At 39.5% G+C, this 13241-nt stretch overlaps 1 protein-coding gene across 1 annotated transcript; it reads right to left on the reverse strand.

Annotated features, from left to right (window-relative positions):
• Positions 1-5324: 5324 nt before the first annotated feature.
• On the reverse strand, positions 5325-10512 carry LOC139946073 (uncharacterized). The gene is made up of 8 exons (XM_071943674.1): positions 10365-10512; positions 9798-9935; positions 9165-9533; positions 8510-8878; positions 7651-8236; positions 7452-7531; positions 6875-7237; positions 5325-6631 (listed from the first exon to the last, which is right to left on the reverse strand). Exons 1-8 carry the CDS (start codon positions 10412-10414, stop codon positions 5602-5604), a joined length of 2985 nt encoding a protein of 994 aa, XP_071799775.1. The 5' UTR covers positions 10415-10512; the 3' UTR covers positions 5325-5601.
• Between the last annotated feature and the right edge of the window lie 2729 nt (positions 10513-13241).

The following is a 13241-nucleotide window of genomic DNA, read 5'->3' on the forward strand; positions in this document are numbered from 1 at the left end:
ATGCATGACGTCATAATTCAGTGGCTGCGCCCATCGCCTCGTTTTGGATTAGCATTGTGACGTACCTCGTGCATAAATATTAAGAAAGGCGTGCCACCACACATTTAGCGCTTACATGCCATTTTTTTTAAGCAGGAAAGAATACGTTTATTTTTGGAAAGTTTACTTTTTTTTTATAGAACGACAATCAGGCAGAGGAACGATCAATCTGGTTTAACAACATATATTAATTTTAGTAGGGCTTGACAATAGACTTCAAAATGGTTATTTGTTGTTATTGTTGTTGTTGTTTGGGTTCTTTTGTGTGTGTGTGGGGGGGGGGGTTGACACCTTATAGCCCCGGGATGGTAAAAACAGTGTAACAATAACATACACATAGGTAAGCCCAACAATTGTTAGTTTGATTATTTATTAAATGGCCAGCCACTGTCTAGGATTTTATTTGTAGCCCCTTATTATTTGTTTGTATTTGTTTTTAATTAATAATGTTTTAATTAGTAACATTTTAAGGACCAAACAAGAACATCTATAAAGCTTATCAGTCTCGTCTTAATTTAGGACTAGCCTTAAGTTTTTAATATCTCCAGACCATATAAGACTAGTCCTAACTCTTTGCGAAATCGACCCCTGGTCTCTAATGATTGTTTTTTTCTTCCGATGAATGGTGTATGCTGTTTATCCTCACAGCATGATAGCTGACCAAGGAGCAATTGCACCACTTCCTGAGGTTGTCTATTACAAGCCCGCTGCTTGCTTCAGCAAAGAGCCCATCATGATGTACCCAATGGGATGCAATGTTGAGAGACCAGGGAACATCTTCACTGGAACCGTCATCCCAACCAAGCAGTTCATCAAGGTCAGTTTAATACTAGGATAATACTAGGATAAGTTCCTGTAATCCAATCAATGGAACAACCAAATATGCCCCTATCCTTCCATCCCACCGACTGCGGCCACATCGGCTGCCCCATCTCCTCTTTCGGATGGGACGTAGGCAGGAATGCATGCAAAAGAACAACACTAGAACTAAGATTTTGCAGGAGGAATGTGTCTATAAATTCTTTTGGAATCTGAAAAGAACTAGTGATGTAGCAACTCAATAATTTATTAGATTGTTTGAAATTGTTTAGAGATCTCGCTTAGAGATCTTGTTTAAAAAAAGAGCGGGGATTTTTTTCAGGGAGTGCTTTGGTTTGGGGAAACATTTTATGATTTTTATTTTGTGATTATCTGGCAAATACAAAATCTAAACCATGTTTTTGTTCTTTTTGAGACTTTCTGGTTTTTATTCCCCATGGCAATAAATTGGAACCTGCTGTCTGCTAGGCAAGAGGAATAAGAATGAGGAAAAATGACTTCTTCATGATTTTATTGTTGAATACCGATAAATGTGACTACATTTGTTTGTATCAGGCTTTAACACACGTATGCAAAGGCAGCTCTGTGTTGCAGTCATTGTGTGGACATTCCTTTGTTCTGTACACTCAATGAAAATCCTTTTCTTCAACATTGTAAACAGCACTGTGTGGACGTGTGTAAGCCTGCCCCACCAGTTATTGGGCAATTATTTCCCAACAGCCATTGGGTAAACCACTTACTAAATTATTGGGCAAACCCAACTACACATAACTCTAATTACACATCTGTTAGATATCCTCTTAATACCATTTATTGGTTAAAAGTATTTGTTCATAAACTGGGCACTTTTCAACTAACTGTTAGTGAATTTTTTATTAGACTATTGGGCTTATTTAAAGTATATATCCATCAATTGGTAACTTTTTTCACCAATTGTTGGTTAATGCTGTCTCCAATTATTGGGAATTGTTTAAATTTCTGTCCACATATTGGTCATTTGTCCCACCATGTATTGGTAAATGCTGTATCCAATTGTTGGGTTCGTTTAAATTTCTGTACATATACATGGGTAACTTTCCCGCCAAATGTTGGTCAATATTTTAACCATTGTTGTTGGAATATTTTAAATGAATTACACACATGTTGGGAAAGAAGAGAAACAGTTAATGCAGTTCATTTTTTATTATTTTATTTATTGAACTTCACTGTACTGAAAGTACGCTTTAAAAATTTAAGCAACCTCAAAGATAGGAACTTCTTTTGAGAATCAGACTTGGTAGTCAGTAAAACATATGTGAGACTTCGCAAGGATCAAACATAATTTGTGAGAAAAAATGCTTTGTAAATAGCTCAACTTTTTTTTTTTAACATTTGAACATGACATAACTCACTCTTTCAGCAACGTCTTTCACGCACGTAATCTTATTATTACCGAAGTTTGAGCTTTTGAAACACACGCTTGCTTGTTTTTACTTTCTTTATGGTTTTTTTTTCAAAACATGCTTGAAAGCAAATATAGGGTAAGGGTGTCGACCATAAAGGTTTGAAAGATTAAGTAACCCGGCAAAGACCAACCATGTTTTCCCCCTTAGTCAATTAAATTTCTTGACGGTCATACGATTCTAAAAAGGCAAATGTCATGAGCCTTAATTTAAAATCTGCAATGGAACAAGGAATGAATGAAAAGGTAAACAACAAAATGTCAAACAGCCAATGGTCAAGCTGTGAAGCTTTCACGGAAGACTTAGGAAAGTCAAAAAGGCTCTCATGGCTCTTAGAGTTGGACTGTCTTTGTTTGTTGGAAGTCCAGGCTGGCTGAAAATATATACCTCTCAAAGAATTTCCACACACTTGTGCAAAGTTGCTGGTGTTTACAGTCGAGGATGAAGTTGCCTTATGGCAGACATCTACGGCCTTCGGTAGGGATGGTAGCGGAATGCCTTCTTCTCAATAATCACACTGGGAGGTTATAGCACTGATTCACTGTACAGGACAGGCAGGAATGGCAGAGGATGTTTTGTCGTATCAATGTTTTCTTATGTTGGCATGTGCACAATATTCTACGAAAAGTCAAGTTAACAAGAAAATGTACATTGTTAACAAATATAAACAATTTACTGGAGCAGGACCAATCGGTTGATATGCTGGTGCGGACGGCTAAATTGAACCCTCGCATAAACTGTTCCCCCAAACAAAGAATTGTGGAAGGGGTCAAACTACAGTAGGACAGATTTCCCTAAGACAATGGCACTCTAGAAACTGACCTATGCTGGTGGTCTCCCTATTTATTGTCAACAACCTTCCTGTTGGGATGGCAGTAATAATTCATAAAACCAAACACTGCCCTATGGCCGGGGATCACATCCAAGTTATGGTAAACCAGGAAAGAGGCAGTGCCTGGATACACACGCCTCTTCACTTACTCTCCCTAGGTGCAACGTTAACTGAGGTGTGATCCCTGGCTAAAGACAGCCACATAGTCCCTCCCCCTAGATCCGCCAAAAGAATGCGAGATACTAGCTTTCATATAATTTTGCAAGACACTACTCACCAGTTGTACACCAGGCTGTCATTGTTTCCTTTGGCCCAAATCTGACACCAGTCTTCTTCTTGTCGCAGCCACCAAATATCACTGGAATGCAAACAAATTTGCATAAATGACATGTCATGCAATGTTTTTTGCCCAACTAGTATTACTATTGCAGGAACCATACTCGAAAATTGGGCATGATGGGTATTGACATTGCCCAACTTTTATTGAAAGAAATATCCCACTCAAACACTGGGCATACGCATATTACAACAGTCTAACTAATGAAAGAAACTAGGCCTTTTGCTTAAAAGTTGAACGTTAGTAGATGTGACGTTGCTCAAAGGTTGGATAGCCAGGCTTAACTTATGGCAAGTTGTCTGCTGGAAATTGTAACAAATTTTTAAAAAGCAAACAACCAAAAGCAAAAGGAAGACAGTTGAAAAAAACAACCCACACATACACATACAAACGAACCAAAAATCCAACAAACAAACAAACAAACAAGCATAAAACGACACACCATATTTTTAACAACCAATTTGCAAAAAAAGGTTTTTGTTTTGACTTTTATCTTTAACGTTATCCCTATGGGCTAGGCCTACTCGACTCTCGAGTTAATGTCAGTGTTACACACGCTATGTATGGTTGTGCGCACCAAGTTTAACGTTTTTATTTCTAAATAAAAGCGTATGTGAGCTATGGTTTTATCATCTCCATTGTATTCATTGTGAGAATTACCTGAGAATCGTTTGTGCAGCTCGTCGAGCCCCCATTCACGAAGAATCTCTTCAAGCGTGTTACCACTCCGCCATGATTGCTCACAAGTTCTCCACGACATTCTCGATGTATTTTGTGTCTGAATTGTAGCCCGAACATCTGACGTCACACTTCGAGGCCAATCTAGTCTGATTGTTAGTTTTTAAGTGCCCTCAATCATGTCAAAGTAACCAAACCAACTAGTGGGCTTATTGCTGATTTTATACCCAACATCTAGTATGGCGACTGAAGCAAGCACCATGTACCCTTTTGTTGGGTAAAGATTACCAAACTTTAATGACTCAATTTCGTACGAACATTGGCAAAGCCTAACATTTACCCAACAGCAAATTTTACCCATAAATGTGTTTAAAAAATGATCAAAATAGTGTGAATATAGTTTTACCCAAAACCCGATTACCCATTTTTTACAGTGATAGTTTCTACATAGTCTCTAATTTATATTTTGGAATAAGTGTTTTTTCTTTTCTTTTCTGCAGTGGTAGAAGTTTATCCTTGTAGTCGATGCTCTTAGAACTTTCCCTCCTAAATTTGTTTCTGAACTTCCTATTTTGTTTTAAACATGTGTCTTTCACTGTTCAACTCCCCAGTTCTTCTTTTTTTCTCTTTTCAAAGTTTATGTTATCATAGTCCTTTTTAGAAGTAAAAAAATGCAAAAAATACAAAAAAAATGTAGTGCTCCTTCGTAGTGCATCTTTTCTGGTACAACGTCCCTACCTATTAGATCTTTATTAGTGTGATTTCGACTAGACACATTACTGTTTGTTTTGGTTTACAGCTTAGATCACTGTAAAAATGAATGCACTGTTTTTATATTGGCCGTTTGTATGTTTTATTGTGTTTGAGTGGTTGAGGTTTGAGAGAAGGAATGTAATATTTAATTAATAGAAAAAATAAAATAAGGCAGGAAAAAGTAAATTCGTTGTCGTTTCATTCTATGATTTTTGGGAACTTTTTCATCCAAACAATTTTAGATGCTTTGTCCTGTGTCAACAAAACTAAATCTTGAATTTGTGTGTTTGGAGTCGGAGGTTGGGGTGAGGGGTTTGTCAGGTTTCGGTTATTCTCCATTTTAACTTGACCAGACCAATATAGTGTTTATACACCGTAGTGTGTTCATCGTTGGCCATAAATAATTGACAAACAGAACATTTGAGCTTTTCAGAATGTTTTTCTTTATTTCTTCTTTGTTTATTATAATTTCATGATAATTTTGTTTTTTACAATTCTTATATGATCTGGACTTCACTTGATTATACAATAGGATATAAAAAGGCAAAACGGAATGTATATTGAGCAGAGTGGTTTAAGTTCTAACTTACAAACAATACAATAAGTTTTATTATTTGTCAAAATGAAAATGAAAACTATTCCGGAAATTTTAATGAAAAATATTGGTATACTAGTGACTCAACTCTGATTTACAAAAACTTTTAAGTGAATCTGGTCACGCGCCCTCTTCTTGGGCCCATTTTCTTATTCATTATCCGACACTTGAATTCCTCAATCTCCTTAACCACTACGTCCACTGTTGGTCGATCATGAGGCATCCTTCTCTGACACTTCTCACACAAGTCACGAAAGAAAGACAACTTCTCAATGTTTTTGTAGGAGACAAGAAGAAACAAGTGTCCCAAACTAAAGACGTCGCTTTTGATACCTCGTTTGCAGACGCCCTCTATCACCTCCGGTGGTATATGTGGGCAGTTTTTGTAGCACCACGCCTTTCTTGCAGAGGTCCACATGAATTCAGGAGATGGACTGTCAATCCGATCGGCAATTCCTAGGTCGACTACTTTCGCTGTACACTTATTGGAGTTATTGCTATCATACCATACCACAATGTTTCCAACGTGGAGGTCATTGTGAGACCATCCAGCCTCATGTAAGGCAAGAACTCCTCTTGAAATATCAAGACATATCTGGATCCAATCCAAGGTCTCCAAGTTGGCAGGAGTCTCGGACAGAAAAGAGTGTAGGTTACTTGATTTCTTAGTGACTGGATCTCCCACAAACTCAAGGGCGAACGATTCATGATCAATGATGCCCCACACCTTGGGGATTTCCTTGCAATGTTGGACTGCCAGCATGACTCTGATTTCGTTTACCATATCATTGTATTTCACAGTGCCTGTGGCTAGAATTTTTTTGACAGCAACTAGAGTACCGTCTGATATCTTCTTCTTCAAGAATACTTCTCCATTAACCCCCTTCCCAAGACAGGTTGGTTTACCTTGTGTCATCACGTCCTCTAACTCGATTTCATGAAGAACTGGGATGAACGAACATACAGCAGGTAGAGGGACAGCTGTGAAGAAAAATTGGTCTATTTCTTGGGCAAGAAATGGGTCTATTTCTTCAGCAAGAGTTACTTCGGGATGAGTTTCTACAGGATGTGAAGGTCCCTTCCTCTGAGCTTTGAAATCAATCTCTGGAAGAGTTTGGGTTTCATGCACAAGCCTCCTAAAGAAAAAGAAAAATAATGGAATGTTTTTGTTGGGGTTTTGGTTTGAGCGTCTTTTACCAACAAAACTCCATTGTATTAAACAGTTAAGTTACTTCCTACCCCCCCCCTTCTAAAAATAAGGGTTATAGCTGTTTCTGATCGTGTGTTCTTTTGAAAGAAAAACTGTTTCTTTGGAAGGTGATTCAATCTTGGCCGCACAGCAATCGATTTGCCATTCCACAAAGTGGGAAAAAACTTACCTTTTATTAATAACTTTCGGTGAAATGTTTGCGGCAGGCTTGGGTGGGCGTTTACGGATTCTTGCCCGGAGGGGCGCAGGCCGGAGGGGTGCAGCCGGGTGTGTTGGTAACTGTAGTTGGCACTCGGGATTTGAAGCCCGGTGACCTGTCGGTGTTTGGCATGCGGCGGGGATTGAAGTCTCACCAGCCATTGCTGGCACCATCAGAGGAGGGGCAGCCGATGTGGCCGCAGTCGGTGGAAGGATAGGGGGCATGTTTGGTTGTTCCATTGATTGTCTAGGGGAAGGCTGTCTTGGACGAGTTGAATTGTCCTCTTCATATCCCATAGCTTGCAACCACGGTAACATAGAGCCAGTTTCGCCACTATAAAGAAAGTTGGTGGCAATCTTAGTAAGAACTTTTCATACAGAAACATACTCTGCGACTGAAACTTCAAAATAATTAATTTATTGAATGGAAACTTCAATGTATTCACATTTGTCATTTTTAAGAAAACAGATGTTTTGAATTATTTTTGTTAATAGACCTATGTGTTCGAAATTACAATATTATTCGATGAAGTTGTTGTGGTATTTACCCGATATCTAGCGGTTGTGCCATCATGGCGTCTACCCTTTCCATTACTCCCTCAAATGTTCGTCCTTTTTGCACACTTTGCTGAAACCAAATAAAGAGGAGAGATTTCATTGAAAAGGAGATGAACGCAAAATATGAAGAATTTGTCTTAGTTAAAGAAAATGGATTATTAATTTGATTAATTTGTTGTCGAGGCTTACCTGTGCGTGCGTTGAACCATCGCCTTCACTCTGAGGTTTGGATTGGTTGACTTCATCCCCAGGCGATAGGGAGCCACTTGGATCCGCGAGTGTAGTTGCAGAGGCAGCATTTTCATCTCTATTGGAGGCTGGAGATGTTCTTTTAGTCTCACTTGTCGAAGGGACGTTGACACTGTTTTTCTCTGCATTTGTTGAAGGGACGTTGACACGTTTATTCTCTGCACTTGTCGAAATAACTTTGACACTTTTATTCTCTGCACTTGTCGAAATGACTTTGACACTTTTATTCTCTGCACTAGTCGAAATGACTTTGACACTTTTAGTCTCTGCACTTGTCGAAATGACGTTGACACTTTTATTCTCTGCACTTGTCGAAATGACTTTGACACTTTTATTCTCTGCACTTGTCGAAGGGACGTTGACACTCCCCTCAAGAAATACTAGCCCAGAGCATTCTTGTTGGGCACCGTTCCTTGATGATGAGGGAGCATTACTGCTACCACTCGGTGGGGTTTGAGGGCGCTTTGGTGCCTCACTGGTTGTTTTCTGCTCTGCATCTTTCAGAGCTTGCAGTGTCTCACTTTCACTGTGAAAACAATACTCGTTTTTTAAACAACATGACATTGTCGGTATTGAACTTTTAGCCACTACCAATATCAAACAATACTCATCAAATTGTACGAAGCCATCTGGCTATTTCAACGATCAATGAATCTTCATTTTAGTGCTGTTTATCCTGTTTTGTTTTGTGATGTTGTATAAACGGTCACATCAATCACAAGCATCGGCTTTTAGGATGGCCTCCATGTGCAAATCATTAGACAATAAATGTTCCATTGAATTGAGTTGAATTTCTTACCTGATTTGTTGGTCATTTATCATTTGAAACAACTCTGAGACATCGTTGACTGTCTCGTCATCTCTTCGTTCGTCAGACGGAATGGCGTTAGCATCTTGCGATGATGGCGGACGTGCCACGTCTTCGTCTTCCCCTGTGATGTCAAGTCCTCCCTGGGAAGATGATGTTGAACTCACACCGGAGGAGGATTGCTCATCCTCATCCTTTGAAGATGATGTGGCAATTTCAATATCAGGATTGATATCAATTTCAAGATCAAGATTTATATTTTCAAGATGCACTTGAGAGCAGTAAGCATCTTGGTAGATCTGCTGCCTCATTTTCTCCATTCTCAAAACCCGATCTTCATGCACTGCCGATCTTCTCAGCCTTCGAGAAATGACACAACTGAGTATTACAACTTTATGTTGAGGTCATAAAATGAATATCCACCTGTCAATTATGTCAATAAGTGCAAGTGCGGTTTAAAAGTGTTTAGTCAACCATTGATGTATGCAGGCAATATAGTCACACTCTTCAATTTAGTGCTGTTTATTTAGTTAGTGCTGTTTAGTTTTTGTTTGTTTTGTATTGTTTTGTAATGGGCACATCCATCGCAAGCCTTGGCTTTTAGAATGATGCCTCCATGTAGAATTGAAGTTAATTTAATTCTCACCTGAGTGTTTGGTCATCTATCTCTTGAACCAACTCCGAGACATCGTTTACTGTCTCATCATCTCTTCCTTCGTCAGACGGAATGGCGTTAGCATCTTGCGATGATGGCGGACGGGCCACGTCTTCGTCTTCCCCTGTGATGCCAAGTCCTTCCTGGGAAGATGATGTTGAACTCACACCGGAGGTGGATTGCTCATCCTCATCCTTTGTAGTTGATGTGGCAATTTCAATATCAGGATTGATATCAATTTCAAGATCAAGATTGATATGATCAAGATGCACTTGAGAGCAGTAAGCATCTTGGTAGATCTGCTGCCTCATTTTCTTCATTCTCAAAACCCGATCTTCTTGCTCAGCTGATCTTCTCAGCCTTCGAGAAAGGACACAAATGAGTATTACAACTTTATGTTGAGGTCATAAAATGAATATCCACCTGTCAATTATGTCAATAAGTGCAAGTGCGGTTTAAAAGTGTTTAGTCAACCGTTGATGATACAAGTATTTTTCTTTGTTAACTTTCCATTCTATTAAAATAAGAAGTTGTCTAAATATTTATTTTGAAAGAATTTTCGAACAAAATCATCAAGTGATATAATTGTCAAATAAGATATTCTGAGAGAGTGTGAGCATTTACCTGTAAAGAATCCTGGTTGTTGGAAATCTTCCGGGTGCATCTGGGATGTGCCATTTTGGCATAAGGGGTGGGGGATTGTTGTTGGTATCTTCCACCAACCGACCGGGCGGGTATACCTCCCATGCCCGGTATAACTCTCTGTTGGTTATAATAAACTTTGTTAGTATCAAATCTCTCTGGGGACGGTGCCTTTTTATGGAATAATGAGCATTATAAAAACATCGGCGACGTTTGTTTACTGTAGTCATGCAGTGGAACGACTCTTTATTAAAAAAAAAAACCAAGATAACAACAAAACACATTATGATTAGGAGAGCCTACTTTTTATTCGGGCAAAACATTCACAAGATATACCTGATACACGTGTATGTATACAAAAAATACTTACAAACTTAAGTTAACAGTGGAATGCCCAGCAGAGTTGGCCTAAAAACTGTTAAAAATACAACTGTCGCGAAAAGGCATATGCGATATTAAACGTATTGTGTTTTGGTTTCATCAGGAACAAGTGAACAAAATTGAAGAAAAGTTTATAAACTACGGTACAATAATTTGTTTTAGACTTACCGGTAATTCACCGAGGTCAACGTCTCAATCGCTTTAAGCACTGTAATCATTTTGGTCGAAATTTCTCGTATTGAGGCAAAACTCAGCTGAAAAACTTGTTGATAACATTCGGGAAATGTATATCGCCAATAAAATCCCTGTCTATCGTACAAACGCTAAACAACAACAGAGTAAATTTCCTGTATGTGTGTGTTTGTGTATCCAGGGAGGTGCGCACGTGGGAACGGTTCGTTTCGAACGGGCGCGCTAAACGCAGCTTGTGTCGTCACAAAAGCTTCCATTGATTACGTCATTTAATATTCCACACGCAATGCACCACGCAAAGACCTCTATGCAAATATATTTTATTCGATATCCATGGTTTCATTGATGACTTTAAACATTGGGTCAATACGTCACATGTCGATGTCCCGGCCAAGTTTTAGTATCAGAACATGGGCGCGCCCATATATATAGTATAAAATTATAATACCACTCTATATCTATGGGGCGCGCCGCCTATACGCCTCTCTTAATATTTATGCATGACGTCATAATTTAGTGGCTGCGCTCATCGCCTTGTTTTGGATTAGCATTGTGACGTACCTCATGCATAAACATTAAGAAAGGCGTGCCACCACATTTTAGCGCTTACTTGCCATTTTTTTTAAGGAGGAAATAATACGTTTATTTTTTTTATTTTTAGTTTTTTTAAGGAAAGACAATCAGGCAGAGGAACGATCAATCTGGTTTAACAACATATATTAATCTTAGTAGGGCTTGACAATAGACTTCAAAAATGGTTGTTTGTTGTTATTGTTGTTGTTTGGGGGGGGGTTTGTGGGGGGGGGGGGCGGGGAAGGTTGACACGTTATAGCCCCGGGTTGATAAAAACAGTGTAACAATAACATACACATAGGTAAGCTCAACAATTGTTAGTTTGATTATTTATTAAATGGCCAGCCACTGTCTAGGATTATATTTGTAGCCCCTTATTATTTGTTTGTATTAGTTTTTAATTAATTTAATGTTTTAATTAGTAACATTTTAAGGACCAAACAGGAACATCTATAAAGCTTATCAGCCTCGTCCTAATTTAGGACTAGCCTTAAGTTTTAAATATCTCCAGACCAGTTAAGACTATAGTCCTAACTCTTTGCGAAATCGACCCCTGGTCTCTAATGATTGTTTTTTTTCTTCCGATGAATGGTGTATGCTGTTTATCCTCACAGCATGCTAGCTGACCAAGGAGCAATTGCACCCACTTCCTGAGGTTGTCTACTTGCCAATAAGCCCGCTGCTTGCTTCAGCAAAGAGCCCATCATGATGTGCCCAATGGGATGCAACGTTGAGAGCCCAGAGAACATCTTCACTGGAACCGTCATCCCAACCTGGGGCCGATTTCACAAAGATCTAAAATTGATCGTGACTGCAAATCAATCGTAGTTGCTTAGTAAAGTGTGATGTCACAATACAAATCACTATGGTGATACTGAAAATTGGTCTTGCGATGAACTTTATTGCTTTGTGAAATCGGCCCAGGGCCCAATTTCATGGCTCTGCTTACCGCCGAATTCTGCGCTTACGATCGCGATTCTCCGCTTACGTGTAAGCGCCGAATTTCTGCGCTAGCCTTGTAAGCGTAGAATGCCTAGTAACGTGGAGTACGCACGCGCAGAAGCCCAAATTCGCCGCTTACCCGTGAAATACGCTTGCCGTAAGCACAGACCTCCCTGCTAAGCGCCGATTCTGTGCTTACTGCCGAATTCTACGCTTACGATCACGAATCCCTGCTTACGTGCAAGCGCCGAATATCTGCGCTAGCCTTGTAAGCGTAGAATGCCTAGTAACGTGGAGGGGACGCACGCGCAGAAGCCAAGGTTCGCCGCTAACCCGTGAAATACGCTTGCCGTAAGCACATAATTTCCTGCTTCCGTAAGCGCCGATTCTGTGCTTACGGTAAGCAGAGCCATGAATTGGGCCCTGATATGCCAATTAGCGCTTGCGACCAGCGACCAAACGTGATTGGCTAAACATGCCTTGCAGGCGTGGCTTATACATACTCAACGCTAAACCACCATGGGAAATAAAGTGTACATGTAGTTTCCCAACATGTACGTTTACATAGGCAGTTTTACGTACGCAATTTATATACGTGTACCCTACAGACAATTCAATATTCATCGGAAACTTGTAAAATACTTAATTATCTCAACAAGATCTCAGCTGGATAATTCTAGAACATTCTCTCATGGATTCTTAACAACTGTTCCTGTAAACCTTAAATATAAAGTAATGACCATTCATTGGCATTAATACAGGTATTGCCCAAGGCTGTGTGTCGTGAATACTGCTAATGTGCAAGTGTCAAGCACAATAAAATACGATAAACCCTCGAACACCATTATATTTGACAGCTCTATTTTTAGCAAGGATTTAGCCTAATATCTGGGGAAAATGCACTTTTCGCCACAATATGCATACAATAACAAACCTGTGAAATTGAGCTCAATCGGTCATCGAAGTTGCGAGATAATTATGAAAAAAAACACCATTGATGGTTGTCTTCGAGACCTCAAATTCTAAATCTGAGGTCTCGAAATCAAATGCGTGGACTACTTTGAAACTATAATGGCACTTCTTCGGTGGCTCATATCCGCCAATTCCTAGAGAACTCTTGTGTTATTTTACGGCGATATATCGCCATACTATTGCGTTATATCGCCGTCTAGTGCGTTATATCGCCGTATTATTGCGTTTTATATAACACCCAAGCAGATCCTTGCCGTTTGGTTGGAGGATTGTCCGTCACGTGATAGCAAATAAAAGTACCATTGCACGCTGAGTCACTCACCGTGCTTTTTCGTTCCATCCCAAAAGTACCATTGCACGCTGCCA

This window comes from Asterias amurensis, chromosome 13 (assembly GCF_032118995.1).
Source record: "Asterias amurensis chromosome 13, ASM3211899v1".
Taxonomy (NCBI): domain Eukaryota; kingdom Metazoa; phylum Echinodermata; class Asteroidea; order Forcipulatida; family Asteriidae; genus Asterias; species Asterias amurensis.

What these genes read in the sequence shown, in the direction of transcription:
- LOC139946073 (XM_071943674.1), bottom strand. Translation starts at nt 10,414, where the DNA reads ATGATTACAGTGCTTAAAGCGATTGAGACGTTGACCTCGGTGAATTAC. An exon ending in ATAGATGACCAAACACTCAG is followed by an intron (nt 8,879 to 9,164) that starts GTGAGAATTAAA and finishes CATTTCTCGAAG; the next exon opens with GCTGAGAAGATCGGCAGTGC. An exon ending in GCACAACCGCTAGATATCGG is followed by an intron (nt 7,238 to 7,451) that starts GTAAATACCACA and finishes CTTTCTTTATAG; the next exon opens with TGGCGAAACTGGCTCTATGT.